The sequence below is a fragment of the Apostichopus japonicus genome, chromosome 16 (genome assembly GCF_037975245.1).
Source record: "Apostichopus japonicus isolate 1M-3 chromosome 16, ASM3797524v1, whole genome shotgun sequence".
Lineage (NCBI taxonomy): Eukaryota > Metazoa > Echinodermata > Holothuroidea > Aspidochirotida > Stichopodidae > Apostichopus > Apostichopus japonicus.
Genome location: NC_092576.1, coordinates 45,659,328 through 45,678,259, shown reverse-complemented (window position 1 = coordinate 45,678,259; position 18,932 = coordinate 45,659,328). Strand labels below are relative to the sequence as shown.

Here is an 18,932-nt window from a genome sequence, read left to right as displayed (position 1 = left end):
ACGGAAATGAAAAATGAAATCGAATGAATCGATGATTTCTGTATTACAGCAGTGGATTAACTTAGTGTTTACAACGAAACAGACAATCATACTCGTCTTGCTTCCTGTTATGTATGAGAAAATCATTGTTAGTTTCATTTATAATATTTGTAGGCCTAATGTGATTTCTTATTCACTACTCCAACTTCTCAGTAGTAGTCGTGACTGAGACCAGGGTTAATAATAAAACGCCAGATAGTATTTAAAAAATTTAAAAATTATAATTTCATAAATGTTGGCAGTGAGGAGTAAAGAGGTGGTGGTGATGGTTTCTATATACATAGTTGTATCTATTTTACAGAAACTATCGGACATTATATCAGACTCCAACCAGTTTGGGTTATTTAATGAAATTACGTACCCTGATATAATTATTTCATTGATTCCATTAAGGATTTCTATGGCAATAATTATCCACTTAAATGTCACATAACTAAGAGTTCTCAGAAAGTCGTTCCATGGATTACTTCCGGTATTCTTTGTCCTGTAACTACAAAATAAGAAGAAAAACAGTACGAACTACAAATCATTCCTTCACAACCGCACTCCTTCAAACCATCTTAAATACATCATCTACAATACAAGCTGGCAACTCTGGAAGTTATTAGGGAAATCATTGACAAATACAACGGATTCTGCCCGGGTTTATCAACCCGTTTTTATGTATTGATAATAGCATTGAAAATTACATTGAGGTCGCAAAGCTTTTTGTAATGATTACATCTCTTATATTGATCAAACTCTTGCTGAAAAGATTCTATATTCATAACATTAAACGAATAACGGAAACTAACCGGGAGAGTTTGAACAATGGAAAATAGCAAAGACATTTGTAGTGAAAGCTGGATTTGGACCAGAGGTCACGTTTAGAAAACCGTTGTAACCATACAGATCTTTGCTATTTTCTAAGATTTAATTTTGTGATATTCCTCTTTCATCCTATCTTAGTGCTTAAAATCCTAATTCATTTTTCATCACCTCTACCGGCAATATATATATAGCTTTTTTAAACATAATAACATTGTTAATCTTCGGAAACATGTTTATTAATATGCAATTGGTCATTAAACACATCACACATCAATAACGACAGGCAACTAACTTGACTATTTTGCCCACATATCAATAGCACAGAGCTCAATGACTAATGTAATGACCTACGTAAATATTAAGTGGATTGTCCATACCTAGTCGGCATGTCAGCACGACAGGCATTTTAGGAATGTCTCTCATCAAACAAGATCATTAATAATTTTTTGGGCAATGCCCGAAACAATATCAGCATATTGTCCGAATTTCAACTGAAATATGTTCTTTTTGGGAAGGGGTTAGGGGGGTGGGGTGGGGTGAGCTGCAGCCCGTCCCAATTCCTACATCTATGTCTATATCTATATGTTCATATGGCTACAGCTCTAGAAACCTTTTATAAATTACAGCGTTTAAAATAGAAAATGAAACCAAATTCAATCAGTTTATACATTTTGTGGATAATACCGGCAAAGGAAATGACCGTGCGAGGAGTATATCTAAGAAATATATAAGAAGATGTTTGCATTAACCTTTATTGCATCCTTCCGCCAGTTTAGCAGGCAGTGCATGTTAGACAGTATTGAACTCACATTATTATGATACTGTGTACGTTAGAAATGTATCGCATGAGTATTCTATAACTGTTTAAGGACAGACTCTGTTCCGGGTTTGCGCTCTTCACTTAACCATATGATGCGTTATGACATCGAAAATGCAGCTTGACTTCAACTATAAAGATGTGTGCTGAAAGCCATAGTGATTATTATATACCAAGGGATCGTTTTTAAATTTGGTTTATGAGAACATTGGATCGGGCAAATTGAAGTGTACGTACAAACTAAGTTACTTATGACTTCATATAAGGCCCAGAAATAATTAACTATCAGCTCAATCTAATTAGCGCAACGTTGTGCATACTATATGTTTGCCTATGTGTAGGTCGTATATTTAAACTAATTATAGTAGTACTTCATTTATCTCTATACTGTTATAGACCAGTCTAGTAGGCTACAACTCATTTGGTTCATAACATTGCGATATAGTTGTTAGCATTTCGGCTTGTCCATTAACTCTGACACATGATTTTTTTTCACAATTCGTAACTACCATAAGTAGGTCTGCATTATTTTTTAGGAATGTTTGGGATAGGAAATAGCTACTTGCAATCTCAATTTTGAATTGGTGTCAATTTGTTCAAAAATATTTATTTATTGTTACCTTATGGTGGTGTTTGAAATTGTTTGTCAATTAGGTTCCCTTTTGCCAATCTTAAGTTCGACCACTTTCAAGGAGAGTGGCAGAGAGGGGACTATCTTGTAATTTTACTGCTGAGAGGGAGCAAATAATGCAGATATGACGTCGTATTTATAGTGGTTATGGACACTTCAATACTGTTTGAAAATAAAGAAATTATATATATTCTTAAATAGAACATAATCTGAGGAAGTATATCATATTACAATGAGAAGGTAGAATGCATTTGAAGTCCACTTAGTACTGGTTCTTATCAATATGACTATGCATGTGTTTGCCTAATATCCATAGTGCATAAGCTTTGTGCAATATCGTGAAGCATATACTGCATGTATATGGGATATGTACGTGATATAACACTGTATTTCCATACGCACTTATACGTCTGTTTTAGGGTGTTGTCCGTTCCCCCGATTTCCGTGATTGCGCACTAGCGAAACCATTGCGGTATAAGGAAGTGTTTTTCCAAATTACTATTGTAGCCTAGGGCTGAGGCTGTATGCATACAATGTAGCGTAACGGGTATTTGCGAAAAGAAAAGAAAAACTAGTGGCAAATAATATGTTGTTTTATACAATCTGTTGAACAACCGTAAACACTTGAATAGAAATTTGAAATTAAGGATGATAGTAAACTGGTTCCGCTTAAAAGTCTAGATGTCACATGTAAATATGTACACCGAGAAGTACCATCTTTGGTGGAGAACAATATTGAGTTGTTGTATGGCTAATATAGATGCAAACACTGCTTTCCTGAGCTTAACTGAGGAATGTTTTTGAGATAGCATTTTCAACTGAGAGAGTAAAATATTTTACTTTTGCATGTTAATATCGCATGTTATCATTGCAACCGGAATAAGTCCAACTATATCAAAGAAAAATTGATCTTCTATGTATGCCCCTAGCACCAAAGTCAAGATCTATGAGGTATACGTAATTTCAAACACTCCTACCTCCCCCCTCCCCCTCCCCCCCAAAAAAAAATAAAAATAAAAAATAAATAAAATAAAATAAAATAAAAATAAATACATTTAAACAATAGCTGAATGCAAAAATGGATTACTGACAAGTATTTCTGTCCTTTAAAATATCTATGAGAAAACATATAGTATCTGAAAGTGTTACAGACTCGAGGGTTTCACTAAAGACATTTAATATTTCATGTTTAAGATGGATGGCTATGATTCCATACAGAGTACTCTAATGGAAAATTCAATTGAGGTGATTCATTCAACACTTTACAAACACATTGTTCAACTTACAGCGTGTAAAAGAGAAAATGAAACCGAATTTAATCAGTTTATAAATTGTTTGGATTTTTTTTACAACAAAGGATAGTCGTGCTATTGACCTTACATTGTATTTTACATTATTTTTCTTCATTTATTTTACATTTATATTGTGTATGTTATATGTATATCGCGTGAGCAATCTATAACTGTTTAAGGACAATGTCTCTTCCGGGTTTGCGCTCTTCACTAAACTATGCTGCATTATGACATACACTCTCGAGAACTACTCTAACGTTAAAGTTGGCGGCAGAATGCCATAGTGATTATTTTACATCACGGAGCCGTCTTTTATTTTGTTTAAAGAGAAGATTGGATCAGGCGAATTGAAGTGTACGTACAAACTAAGTTACTTATGATTTCATGTATAGGCCCAGTCATAATTCATTATCAGCGCAATTCTATTAGCACAACGTTTTGCATACTATATGTTTGCCTACATTTAGGTCACAGAATTAAGCTAGTTATAGTAGTATTTTATTTATCTCTATATGATTACAAGACATTATTGTAGGCTACAACTCATTTGGTTGTATGTTAGATTAATAACATTGCGATAGAGTTGTTAATATTACGGCTTGTCCATTAACTCAGACACATTTTTTTTGTCACAATTCGTAACTACCATAAGTAGGCCTATATCAATTGTTAGGGATGTTTGAGATAAAAAGTAGCTACTTGCGATCTCAATTTTGAATGGGTGTCATTTTGTTCAAAAATATGTATTTATCGGTACCTTATGGTAGTGTTTGAAACTTTTTGTCAAGTAGGTTCCATTTTGCCACTCTTAAGTTTGACCTCTTTCAAGGAGAGCGGCAGAGGGGACTAACCCGGACTATCTTGTAATTTTACTGCTGAGAGGGAGCGAATAATGAAGATACGACGTCATATTTATAGTGGTTATGGGCACTTTAATGTTGTCTTGAAAATAAATAAATTATATATATTCTTAAGTAGAACATAATCTGAGGAAGTGTAGCGTATTAAAATGAGAAGGTAGATGGCATTTGAAGTCCATTTAGTACTGGTTCTTATCAATAGTAGTATGCATGTAACACTGTACTTACTACTCCGTACTTATACGTCTTTCAAGGGTGTGGTCCGTTCACCCGATTTCCGTGATTGCGCACTAGAGAAACCGATGCGGAATAAGGAAGTGTTTGTCGAAAGTACTATTGTAGCCTATAGGCTAATGCTGTGTGCATACAATGTAACTTAATGGGTATTTACGAAAAGAATAGATAATCTAGTGGCAACAAAATGTTGTTTTACATAATCTGTTGTACAACCATGAAAACTTAATCAGAAATTTGAAATTAGGAATGATAGTAAACTGGTTCCGCTGAGAAGTCTAGATGTCACATGTAAATATGCACACCGAGAAGTACCATCTTTGATGGGGAACAATATTGAGCGGTTGTATGGCTAATAGAGATACAAACACTGCTTTCCTGAGCTTAAAGGTTTTGGCAGCCATTTGTGCTCGAATAATATACTCATAGGTATTGCTTTTGCAACAAAGGCTTGATAATGTGTTCCCATGGAGAGATCTGCACCATTTACATATAACTATTCCTATATTCAGTAGACTAAAATGTATTGACAAAAACAATGCAGTAAATTGTTTGCATTTTTAAGGTTAAAAACTACATACTCATATAATTTTTGTAAATTAACAAACACATACAACCCTATACACGTGATCAACCAATTTTTGTAGTAGGGAACTGATTTCCTGCCCAAAATACTATAAATTCAAAGAACCATACCTAGGGTTAGGAATGTTTTTGAGATAGCATTTTCAACTGAGAGAGTAAAATATTTTACTTTTCCATGTTAATATCGATGTTATCATTGCAACCGGTCTAACTTCATCAAACAAAAACTCACTATTTAGGTATGCCCCTAGCACAAAAGGCAGGAGCTGTGAGGTAGACGTAATTTCAAACACTCTTACGGTCCCCCCTCACCTATCCCCTCCCCCCCAAAAAAAAGTATTTCTGTCCTTTAAAATCTCTATGAAAAAAGACCTAGTATCTGAAAGTGTTACATTTACGAGGGATTCACTCCCAGGAATCTTCTCTATTGCTGGCCTCTGCACTCTAACCCAATAATTGTACCTCCATCCGATCAGATATAAAGCAAAGTAAACCTTTTTCTTAATCCAACACTCTGTAACAGCCATGGCTAGCTGAATCAAGTCCAAATTTTCATATTGTTGTAATGTTTCATCTGTATCAGTGGGATAGTGGTTCCTGTTTTTCACTAAGGTATATGTACAGGTACACACATTGGGCTATGGCTACAATGTTATTTATCGAACTTGAAAGTAAAATCTTCAAATCCTACAATGCCATGCAGTAGCAACTAGTACATCGTTATAAGGCCCCTAGCATACCGTTAATTCTACCTACACCAATTAGGGGAATTCCAGGTAATTTGGGTTCTAGTTTTAGCAGTAGACAGACTATACTGCAACTTTACCTTGATATCATACCGGTATAATTTCTCTTATTAATGTAAACCTCAGATAATGCAATAATTCGCTAAATGGTCATCTGTAGTGTCTAACTATATCGTGGTACAGGTATAGGCCTAGCATAGTTGTACATCACTATATGATTGGTGTGCAAGTTAAAATAAGCCGTAGTGAACATTTTTACTTGGAGTAATATGAGCAGTAAACATATTTTATGTATGGATTACTTTAAGTTAAACATTTAGTGTTCCTATTGTTTCGCCAGTTTTGTATATTGATATCATGAAGCGACTGGTGTTATCAAATTTATCAAACTGACAAATTTTATATATCGACACTATTGTGAACTTAGTGGCTTTTGAGCACAGGCGCTCCTAATGTCTGCGCATGGAATTTGTATGAAAAGCGAAGACAACACGAGGTTTCCTTTGCGGGCAATACGGGTTAGTGTGTCGATACTCATAAAATACGAGAAATGTTTCAAAACATATTTTGACCATATAATGCATTTAAATGATATCATATCACTAACTGTATGCAACGCCAAAGGGACACAAATTATGTGGATCTAAGTCATTATGTGAAATACAAATTGCTGCCACATTATAACAAAAACAAGATCTTATGTGGCGCTATTACCACCGCCACATACTGAGAAAGAACATATTATTTATCATGCGGTCATTACATTGTCACATAATGACCGCCGAAACTGTACTATACTGATCTTTTTATTCATAAGTCTTTATGTTTGTTATCTATCGCCAAATAAGAACTTCTGCTCCACAAGTCCTTATGTGGTGATGCATGCTACTGTAAATAAGGACTTTTCCCATCCGATGGGGCTATTCAATATTTACAACAGACAACATTATTTCTTTTACTAGACGAGCGCGTAACTATTGTAAACATTACGTAGTCTGTACACTCGTTCGGGTGAGGTCTTCGTTTTACTTATAGTGTGCATGATGTACGGTTTCATTATTACTGTAGGCGCTTGGGATGTCGACATTGGCACTGTCACATTAGAATAGTATAATTTAGTTAATTTGTATTTGTATGACAGAAGAAGTCAATCTGTCAGCTGTTTATTTTAGAAAGTTTTTTTTTAGTAACTTTTACTTTAGTCAATGCTGGTTGTTGTTGATGTTGGAAAGTAGTATCCAAGGATGTAGGACAATTTACATAAACCCTAATCCCTCTATTCACTACAAAAATACAAGGTAGCATAATTGAGTATGTATACAAAAGAAACATCACCAGGTCAGGGCATAGTATAATAATACAAAGGTACAGGGTAGCATAGCATAGCTAGTGCACACAAAAGAAACCTACCAGGGCAGGACATAGTCAAGATGACAATGTATTGTATTGCCAAGTTATGCAAATTGATACACTATTAATTATGTGTGACATCACATCCAGCCAGTGAAGTGAGTGTTGGATAAGATTTTTATTCACTCTCCAAAATACCATCATCGGATTGAGTCCTGCTATATCTCTTAGCTGAAAAAGACGGAGCTACAATATTGTGATTTTCATATCATGGGGCACAGGATCCTATATATAGGATACCTGTATTGAAGCCTGGGCTGGCATACTTTAATTAATATCTGGCATTTAACTGTGAAAGCTTGAAACACAATTTTTCCCTGGAGATTCCAGTATCACACAATATTTAGTGTTCTGGATAGGGCAGCTTGTCGGCAGAGTTGGGATGGAAGTACATCACCTGACCGGATAAAGTAAAGCTGTATTGCAGAGCTCGTCTGACAGTTTAAGAACTGGAACCATTTGCCACTTTCCTCTCACATTGGGTCGAAGACCGGAAGCTTTTGAGGATAGTTTTATCACCGACTATAACACCTACCACAACCTGATATCAGCAACCACGTGTCAACAAGTATTGTCAACACCTTTAGGCAATATTCGTCATAGTGACAACTCAGAACTCATTTTTTTTTTAAGATAAATGTTAAATCAGAATTTCATGATGTAAAGGGGGGAAAGCTCTTCAGACTAGAAGAGATAATCTCATTCTTCTATAGAGAAAAGAATATCCAATTAATATATATTAAGACTAAATTTATACGTGCCAGTTTGCTCTCTCGCAATTGAAAAAGATCCAGGGGTATCAAAACTTTGGAAAGTCTTAACCTTTTCAGTAGTTAAGCTAAATCTAGTATATGTTATCCTCTGGTAAAGATTGCGCCAAAGCAATCTGTTATCTCTAAGTATTCAGGAGGCCTACGTGTTCCTAAGCAGTATTACAGAACGCTGTAACCTTTATTTTGCATGTTCCTTTTTTTTTATTATTTTAAGGAGAAAGTTCCTCCTCAATAAATACCTATTCACTTAAGAAGTTGAATTTATAAAACTTGTTCTGCATCATTAGTTGGTTGGAGTATTTCTTTTTTACATTGCATTTTGATTTTGGATAGCCGCTAGGCGAATGTGTCGCATTGCCACTTGCATTCTTTTTGTGGGCGACAATTAAATGGGGGCCTGTCCGGGAATTCTATCCAAGATTTAAGCATAAGCATTTTCTTTGACAGAAGTGAAAAATACATAACTGGTTGGTGTCATAAAATTCAACCTGTGAATTATATGTATATTAATTGTTTGTATTTACTTGTATTCGCAGACGAATTCCGCAAGAGCAGCTCTTATTTGGTCGGTCTACCTGTGTACTTCCATTCTAGCGTCTTACTGGCGGTCCCGACAAGAACTGAAGCAACATCTAACGTAATGTTGGTTGGCAAGTAGTTAATTGTGTTTTGTATTTTACATGTTTTATGCCAGACGTGAAATCCACTTACACAATTAGTGTATCATTGTTGTTTAATCGTACAACTGTGTTACCTATGATATGAAATTACATTGTTGTCGGATGTAACTATAAATTGCGCGCACTCTAAACTAAACTGCAGGCATCAGTAATTGGTTTCAATACATTGTCATTGTTATACATTAGTCATGACTAGTCAACTAGAGTTAGAAAAACTTGTGTCAATCGGAGAAAAGTTAGGTCTCAAAGGTGTAGAACTAAAACAATTCTTAGATGATGAAAGGGACAAGCTTAAGCAAGAACGAGATGAAGAAAGAGATCGAAGAGCTAAGCAAAGGGCGATTGACGCACACGAACAAGAAGAAGATAGGCAGAGACAAGAAAAGATAGAAAGAGAAAAGGCAAAGCAGTTAGAAATACAACTCAAGATAGAAGAAGCAAAGCTAGCCCAAGCTGAGGCACAAGCACAGATAGGCAATGGAGGTTATCATGGTAATGGTAGTGCAGCAAGAAGTAGACCACCTAAACTGCCACCATTCAACCAAGAGAAAGACGACATTGATGCATATATCAATAGATTTGAACGTTATGCCACATTGCAAGGTTGGGATAGGGATACTGTATGGGCCACAAGTCTCTCAGCACTTATTCAAGGTTGTGGATTGTTTGAATATTCATCACTTTCACTTGAGGATTCCAAAGATTACGACAAGGTAAAGCAAGCCTTATTACGTGCATACCACCTTACAGCCGATGGTTTTAGGAAGAAATTTCGTGATATTAGACCTGCACATGAAGATACAGGAACCAAGTATGTCACAAAATTAAAGAATTATCTCCATAGATGGATGGAATTAGAGGAAGTAACTACTTATGAACAACTCCAAGACATAATATTGAGAGAGCAGTTCTTGAACTCATGTAGCAAAGATTTGGAAACATTTCTGAAAGAAAGAAAGCCGAAGAACATCACAACAATGGGTGAATTTACCGATCAATATGTAGAAGCACATGGAGGTTGGTATCCTGGTCACTCCAAGAATAGTAGAAGTACTCAAAACAGTAATTCCACGAGGAACCAGAATCGTAACAACGGAAGATTCCACAATCACAATCAGAAGTTCCAGCAACAAAATCAGAAAGGGAAAACGTATTCTGGGCAGAGAAGTGAACCCAGGAAATGCTATATTTGTGATAAACCAGGCCACTTTGCAAGAGACTGTAGGACAAAGCGAATGCAAACCATGGCTCTTATGACAGATGTATTTAGTGACATGATGGAGAAACGCGCCTCAACTTTGACCGAACAGAACCTTCCAGACAAAAAGGAAACTGGCGGTGCATGTACAGACATTGGGGCATTCATGATGGTAAAGCCAGATCCTCATCTATTCCAAGCAAGTAAGAAGGGATTCTTCACATTAGATTGTGGTCACAAGTTAACTGTATTGACTCAAGTTACAGCCGCATGTAAAGATCAGAATTTATCGTCGATGCCTGTTCAAATGGGTAAGATAGGGAATCAAAGTGTTAAAGTATTACGGGACAGTGGATGCAGTGGTGTAGTTGTAAGATCTCAGTACGTCAAGCCCAGCCAAATGACAGGTGACGTTAAAACTTGCATCCTGATTGACGGTACGGTACGACAATATCCCGTTGCCAACATACTCGTGGATACTCCATACTTCTCAGGTTCAGTTTCGGCCTTGTGTATGAATGATCCAGTCTATGATTTAATTCTAGGGAATGTCCCAGGTGTACGAGAACCTACCAATCCAGACCCGAATTGGGAAGAGTCACAGACACAGGATCAACCAGTACAACCACCACCAAATGTAACCAAGCCTATGGCAATAAGGAATGATGATGACCCAAATACAGTTGCCGCAGCACAGACAAGGAGTCAGAGCAAAGCAAAAGAGAAGCCCTTTAAAAAGTTAAAGGTATCGTCCCCGATTGGTGAAGAGGTTACTGCAGACATGCTACGTGAAAAGCAACAACAGGACCCCACCTTGGAAAAAATCAGACAGTTAGCCGAAACAGGAGATGATAAAGTGAGTAAAAATGGGAGTACTCATAAATATGTGAAGTCCAGTGGCATTCTCTACAGAGAATTTAGTTCTCCTCGAGTGGAATTTGGAAACAGATTTAGGCAGGTAGTAGTTCCAGTTGACTACAGAGATCATGTATTAAAGGTAGCACACGAATCGATTCTAGGGGGTCATCAAGGATCCAAAAAGACGCGTGATAAAGTAATGAGTGACTTTACATGGCCTGGAATGCAAGCAGACGTTACCAGGTATTGTCAGTCGTGTGATGTATGCCAAAGAACCCTCCCTAAAGGTCGTGTTACTAAAGTACCATTAGGAAGTATGCCGCTGATTGAAGAACCATTTCAAAGGGTAGCAGTAGACTTAGTAGGACCGATCAAGCCAGCCACAGAGCGTGGACATCGATACATATTGGTTTTAGTTGACTACGCAACTAGATACCCAGAAGCAGTACCAATGAAAACCATTGAAGCTGAGTCAGTAGCTGAGGAACTCCTTGGAATTTATTCAAGATTAGGCTTCCCAAAAGAAGTATTAACTGACCAAGGATCTCAGTTTGTCTCTGGCGTCATGAAAGAAGTTAGCCGATTATTGTCAATTCGCCGATTAACCACGACTCCGTACCATGCCATGTGCAATGGGTTGGTAGAGAAATTTAATGGCACATTGAAAGCAATGTTAAAGAAGATGTGCGATGAAAGGCCTAAAGATTGGGACAGATATATAGATCCCCTACTGTTTGCGTACAGGGAAACGCCACAGGAAAGCACAGGCTTCTCGCCATTTGAACTGCTATATGGGCGGACCGTGCGTGGTCCTATGCGGATTCTTAAGGAATTATGGACCGGCGAATCAGAAGTAAGTGAGACGAAGACTGTGTACCAGTACGTGTTGGACTTACAGGAACGTTTGGAGCAAACATGTCAACTAGCACGTGAGGAGCTCAAGAAGTCTAGACAAAGGTACAAAACGTACTACAACAAGAAAGCAAGAGTAAGAAACATGAAAGTAGGAGAAGAAGTCCTCCTCCTTCTCCCCACTGATAAGAACAAGCTACTTATGCAGTGGAAGGGACCATTTCCAATAGTGGAGAAAGTTGGTACGATGAACTACAAAATAGACTTTGGCCATAGGGTCAAAACATTTCACGCCAACCTGCTAAAGAAATATAACAGACGTGAAGTGGCAGCTACTATGTTCGAGATGCCAATACAAAGTATGTATGAAGTTGTCTGCACATCGGTTCTAGAAGATGAACCACAAGAGGAATCTGGTATATCTGAACTCAAATCATTTTCCACAGATGATCTTATACATCTTCCACCTATGTTTCAGAAGGAGCGAAGTACTGATGTGAATATCAGCGGACAATTAGGAAAAACAAAAACTCAACAGGTACAACAAATATTGACAGAGTTTGAAGACAGTTTGACTGACCTACCGGGGAAGACAAAGCTCGGTGAACATGTCATCAAAGTCAGCGATACAACACCTATAAGGAGTAAACCTTATCCAATACCACATGCTCTTCGAGATGATATCCGCAAGGAGATCCAAAGTATGCTGAGGATGGGCGTAATATCGCACAGCAAAAGTCCATACGCTTGTCCGTTGGTAGCATTAAAGAAGCCGGATGGATCTTTGAGGGCCTGTTGCGACACACGCAAAATTAACATGATCACGGAGTTTGATGCTGAGCCTGTTCCAGACCAGGAAGAGATTTTTGCAAAGTTATCCAAGGATTGCTACTTCAGTAAAATCGATCTGAGCAAAGGTTACTGGCAAATCCCAATGGCAAAAGAGTCGAAGCCATTAACAGCATTTGTGACTCATGATGGGTTATACGAGTTCAATATGATGCCATTTGGTCTTGTGAATTCTGGTGCTACATTCAACAGGGTGATGAGGAAGCTTCTTAAAGGAATTGAGAATGTCCATAGTTATGTAGATGATATCCTGATACACACTCAGACATGGGAGGAACATCTCCAGAGAGTAAAAGAAGTCTTCACAAGAATCAAGAAAGCCAACTTGACGGCTAGACCTACAAAATGTTTCATTGGGTACAATGAGGTGGAATTTTTAGGACATATTATAGGAGAAGGTAGAGTAAAACCCAAACCTGACAAAATTAAAGCCATTCAGCAAGCAGAGAGACCAACTACAAAGACTCAAGTGAGATCATTCTTAGGGTTGGTAGGTTACTACAGGAAGTTTGTACCAAACTTCGCAGCCGTGGCAGTACCACTGACTAACTGTACGAAGAAAGGGGAACCAAACGTGATTAGATGGGGCGAGAGCCAGGAACAGGCATTCCAAACACTGAAGAGTAAGCTTGCAAGCTCACCGATACTTCAGCTCCCCGACCTCCACAGGGAATTCACACTTCGGACAGACGCTTCGGATACAGGAGTTGGTGCGATCCTTCTTCAGGAGTTTGCAGGTGAAAAATTTCCAGTAGCCTATGCTAGCAAAAAGCTGAACAAGAGTCAAATGAGATACTCAGTGATGGAGAGAGAATGCTTGGCCGTAGTCTGGGCTGTACTCAAGTTTGAGCCATATCTCTATGGCAAGGAATTTGTAATAGAGACAGACCATCAACCATTGACATGCATTCGGAAGTCGAAAGTGGCAAATGGAAGGATAATGAGGTGGGCACTGGCATTACAGCCATATCGTTACCGCATCCAAGTGATAAAGGGAGCCGATAATGTAGGGGCTGACTACTTGAGTAGAAGTACAGAAATAATGCAAGCCAATTTCTTATCCTTCATCAGCAAAGAGCTGTAAGAAATTCATTTCCAATAGTGTATGGAAATGTGTGATTTCAGGAAGCTTAGGGAGAAGCAGAGGAAATTGAAGGAGATTTCAGTGCAGGATAGGCTGAAACAAATATCCTAATGTGAGATGTGTATAAATGTGTTAGACACATTTTATTAAAGGAGGGAGTTAATTGTCACATTAGAATAGTATAATTTAGTTAATTTGTATTTGTATGACAGAAGAAGTCAATCTGTCAGCTGTTTATTTTAGAAAGGTTTTTTTTAGTAACTTTTACTTTAGTCAATGCTGGTTGTTGTTGATGTTGGAAAGTAGTATCCAAGGATGTAGGACAATTTACATAAACCCTAATCCCTCTATTCACTACAAAAATACAAGGTAGCATAATTGAGTATGTATACAAAAGAAACATCACCAGGTCAGGGCATAGTATAATAATACAAAGGTACAGGGTAGCATAGCATAGCTAGTGCACACAAAAGAAACCTACCAGGGCAGGACATAGTCAAGATGACAATGTATTGTATTGCCAAGTTATGCAAATTGATACACTATTAATTATGTGTGACATCACATCCAGCCAGTGAAGTGAGTGTTGGATAAGATTTTTATTCACTCTCCAAAATACCATCATCGGATTGAGTCCTGCTATATCTCTTAGCTGAAAAAGACGGAGCTACAATATTGTGATTTTCATATCATGGGGCACAGGATCCTATATATAGGATACCTGTATTGAAGCCTGGGCTGGCATACTTTAATTAATATCTGGCATTTAACTGTGAAAGCTTGAAACACAATTTTTCCCTGGAGATTCCAGTATCACACAATATTTAGTGTTCTGGATAGGGCAGCTTGTCGGCAGAGTTGGGATGGAAGTACATCACCTGACCGGATAAAGTAAAGCTGTATTGCAGAGCTCGTCTGACAGTTTAAGAACTGGAACCATTTGCCACTTTCCTCTCACATTGGGTCGAAGACCGGAAGCTTTTGAGGATAGTTTTATCACCGACTATAACACCTACCACAACCTGATATCAGCAACCACGTGTCAACAAGTATTGTCAACACCTTTAGGCAATATTCGTCATAGTGACAACTCAGAACTCATTTTTTTTTTAAGATAAATGTTAAATCAGAATTTCATGATGTAAAGGGGGGAAAGCTCTTCAGACTAGAAGAGATAATCTCATTCTTCTATAGAGAAAAGAATATCCAATTAATATATATTAAGACTAAATTTATACGTGCCAGTTTGCTCTCTCGCAATTGAAAAAGATCCAGGGGTATCAAAACTTTGGAAAGTCTTAACCTTTTCAGTAGTTAAGCTAAATCTAGTATATGTTATCCTCTGGTAAAGATTGCGCCAAAGCAATCTGTTATCTCTAAGTATTCAGGAGGCCTACGTGTTCCTAAGCAGTATTACAGAACGCTGTAACCTTTATTTTGCATGTTCCTTTTTTTTTATTATTTTAAGGAGAAAGTTCCTCCTCAATAAATACCTATTCACTTAAGAAGTTGAATTTATAAAACTTGTTCTGCATCATTAGTTGGTTGGAGTATTTCTTTTTTACATTGCATTTTGATTTTGGATAGCCGCTAGGCGAATGTGTCGCATTGCCACTTGCATTCTTTTTGTGGGTGACAGGCACCAAATTCGAAAAGCAAAGTGTAAGCAAATATAACGAAATAATACTACTACTACTCTAGGCCTAGTAGGGCTAATTTTACGTTAGTAGGCCAAGGTCTAGTACAGTGTATAAAGTAGATGAAGGCCTAGGATAGGACCTATGATCATACATGTTATTATAGGCCTAGGCTTACGCTATAAAATATACTCACTGTGCTTAACGTCAACGTGTTTCTTTTCTTTGATTTTGGTTTTTACTGAGATGTAGATAGGGTTAACTGTTGCCCAAAGGCCTATCATGAGTTCCGATTCTGTCTAATCTAATGCAGAATGGTTATGGTTGGATGTGTTTAATTGTTTATTTGTTCCGTTTTAACGCACTTAAAAGCACATTGTTCTATGTTGTCAAGCTCAACTGAAAATAAGATATGATGTGTTATCAATTCACGTTGCCTGTATTTATTTGAACAATATTAAGGTGATTTTTCGATTAGAAGAACCGGAAGTAGCTATGCTAGAGTGTCAGTTAGAATGTTTATACTTATGATTTAACCTATTGGATTTCACTGAGAAATAATACAGGAAAAAAATATGTTATATAGGAGCATCTAGGCTTATTTAAAACAGCATGGCTGGACCAAAACATACATTGGTGATGTTATTAACTTGATGAAAAAGGAGTTCTTATTAGTGAAGGTTCAATCTCTGGCCGAGTCAAAGTAGGTTGGATTTTTTCAAGAGCAAAAGATGGTTTCCCTCCTAGTGTGGCCAACTAAATTAAGCAGAAGAATCTCAATTGGACGAAAAATGTTGATTGTCAAGCCACCAATGAAAAAATGTAACCATTATGTCTCCCACATTCGTGGTTGCGTAGATTTGTAAAATAATTGCCCTCCAATATAAAGAGTGCAAAATTATACTGTTTTTTTACTATAAATTTGCATAATAAAGTCATTATTTCAAGAAGAGCAAAAACGTTTAACATATGGGTAGCTCAAACATCTTTGCACAGATTCTCCTAAGCTGTCAAAGAAACTCAATGAGCTCCTTTAAGCAAATATACAACATTTTAAGACGACTACCTGGTGGTACTTTCCAATTCATTTGATAAGAAGAGTTCAAACGTTGACCGAGCATATATAAAATAAAATATATTGCAATAAATAATACAACTTAATGTTTCTTTCTTTCTTTTAATAGTAGACTTTTTCAAAAATATATGTGCAAGCAGGTGCCTTAAGTAATGCAGCACAACAGTTTACTAACAAATCATAGATGTTACTTTGTTTGTGTTTGATATCAGGAGCCACAGAGCTTTTTTCGTCAAGATTATATTTAAGAGTACTTGAAACAACTTGGAAGCAAGTACGATTTACAGCAGTTGCCCCCAATAAATATGATGGAATGGGGGAGAGGCAAGACAAAGAGAAGGTGGGAGCAGTCTTGTAGGTCTCCGAGACCAACAACACCTGGTCTCAAATCTCTGTGGTCTCAGTTTCGACGAGTTTGACCAATCTCATCAACAATAAATGTCGGCTCTTCCACCCTCTTCCCCATTTTACCCACTTTTACCCCTCTTCCACCCTACCAATCTTAAAGAAGTCATCAACCCTGGTGAAATCACCAAGGCACTCAAGAGCACTAAACATTCCTCGTCTGGAATTGACGAAATTACTTACCTATCCCACAAACATGCTCCTGCCCCCCCCCCCCATCCACCATATCCATGCTGACTAACGTAATCACTGCCTGCCTTTGCCTTGGTTACTTCCCCGACGCCTGGCAGAGAGACAAACTATGTATGATCCGCAAACCAAAACAATCACATGCCAGCCTACTTAACTATCCACCCATCCCTCTTCTCCCCAGGCTTGTGAAAACCTTGGAGCGTGTTATTAAAAACAATATCTACCCCTTCTAACTTCTCCCCTCTCCAAGCCGCAGTCTTTGTACATCGATCCACCACAGACTACTTTACTACATCCATGCTGTGTACGAGGGCTTTCAAAGAAAAACAAACACTACTACCTCTTCCTGGACATTTGAAACACCTTCGACTCAGTCTGGCACAACGGCTTTCGCTCCAAGCTCCGCCATTCTCACCTCCCTCCTGCTCTCATCCACCGTTTCTCTAACCTCCTCCCTAACCGCTCAGTTTTACTGAGGTTAATGGCTATCGCCCCACCCCCTGTCATAATCACGTTAACGACATCTCTCATCCGCCCGCTCATATCCGCCTCTCAAAGTTTGCAGACGAAGTGGTCATCTGTACAGGTAGCTGTTAGTCCACCATCGGCACGAAACATCTCTACAGCAACCTGGACACACGAACAAACTATTAAACCAATGGCTCATCAAACTAAACCCTGCTAAACCCACCTACCTCATCCACCCTCACTGCCATAGTCGTGCCGCACTCAAAACTTTCAGTTTCCCCAACGTCCATCTGCATGATCATCTGCTCACTCCTCACTCATCTGCTCTCTTCTTGAACTCTTCCCCTTCCTGGACTGGACGAACCACTTCAACACTGTGGAGTGTTAGCTCAGTGGTTAACACCGGTGCCTTTCAATCATAAGGTCCCCGGTTCGAGTCACTCCCAGATTAATGTATGTCGTCCAGTTACAGAGTTGTTGACAATTAACAATTCGTTAAATATGGACGTTAAATATGAATGTGAGAGACTGACTTTGGTCAGCTTGCGGCTTTGATAAGCCAATTAGGCTTCTTCGCGAGTTCCTGCTTGCAGGAGGATCTAATATACATACTGTCAAAGCTAGAGTCTTTCGCCATATCTCTCTTCTTCGCCATCGAGTAATTAAATATCGTTCAACTTTTCACCTCAGAACAAATTAATGTTAAGAGTTTTTATTAACCACTGAAGTTCCACATGTTAAAATGATATTTATATGGCACACCGTTTGTAATATATGTCTCTTATGACTAAAACAGCACCAAAACGTCCATGTTTCCTTCATCTGCAAATTGTTATTATTTATGTTAATGTTACGCGGAGTTAAAATTACAGGTTATTGCATGTCAAAGGTTTAGTTTATGTTCCTTCTTAAAAAAATGCAAAAATAAAAAGAAAGCAACACTAAACAGTTCTGACGTTGAATTGCTGAGTCGCGTGTGGTGTTTTTGTGGTGTTTTTGATAAAGTGAATATTTTAAGCTGACGTTTGTAACATTTTTCGTTGTTAATAATACGGTGACGTCAGAAACTTACCCATCAGTTTTTTTTCTTCTACAGGTCAATAATGGCACACGCGGAACCCTCCCAAAGCACCGGGAGGGACACAGGGACAAACCTTGCAGAAGGTAAGAGACTTTTAGAAAAGAGAAAAAAATCCGATCACATATTTTATTGCTTTCTCTGTCCTTGCGTCAACTAGACTTCATACCACAAGATAAGAGTAACATATATATTTTTTAAAGGGGGCGGGGTGGGAGAGGTTGGAGGTGGAGGGCAGACAAAAAATTAAAGAATTATAACTGAATGTGCAGAAAGAAAGGTAGTGGTTGTGTGTACATTCCTTTGTTCAGGTACGCATTTAACAAAGCGTATATGCTCAGCGGACTACATTGTAAAGG

At 37.9% G+C, this 18,932-nt stretch overlaps 1 protein-coding gene across 1 annotated transcript in view; it reads left to right on the top strand.

Annotated features, from left to right (window-relative positions):
• The first annotated feature begins 3,794 nt into the window (after nucleotides 1-3,794).
• LOC139982206 (uncharacterized) overlaps nucleotides 3,795-18,932 on the top strand; it is a 119,801-nt gene continuing 104,663 nt past the window's right edge. Inside the window, exons 1-2 of the mRNA XM_071994809.1 lie at nucleotides 3,795-3,943; nucleotides 18,592-18,659. Coding sequence (XP_071850910.1) covers nucleotides 18,599-18,659 — 61 coding nt within the window. The 5' untranslated portion in view covers nucleotides 3,795-3,943; nucleotides 18,592-18,598. The remainder of the gene's footprint in view (nucleotides 3,944-18,591; nucleotides 18,660-18,932) is intronic.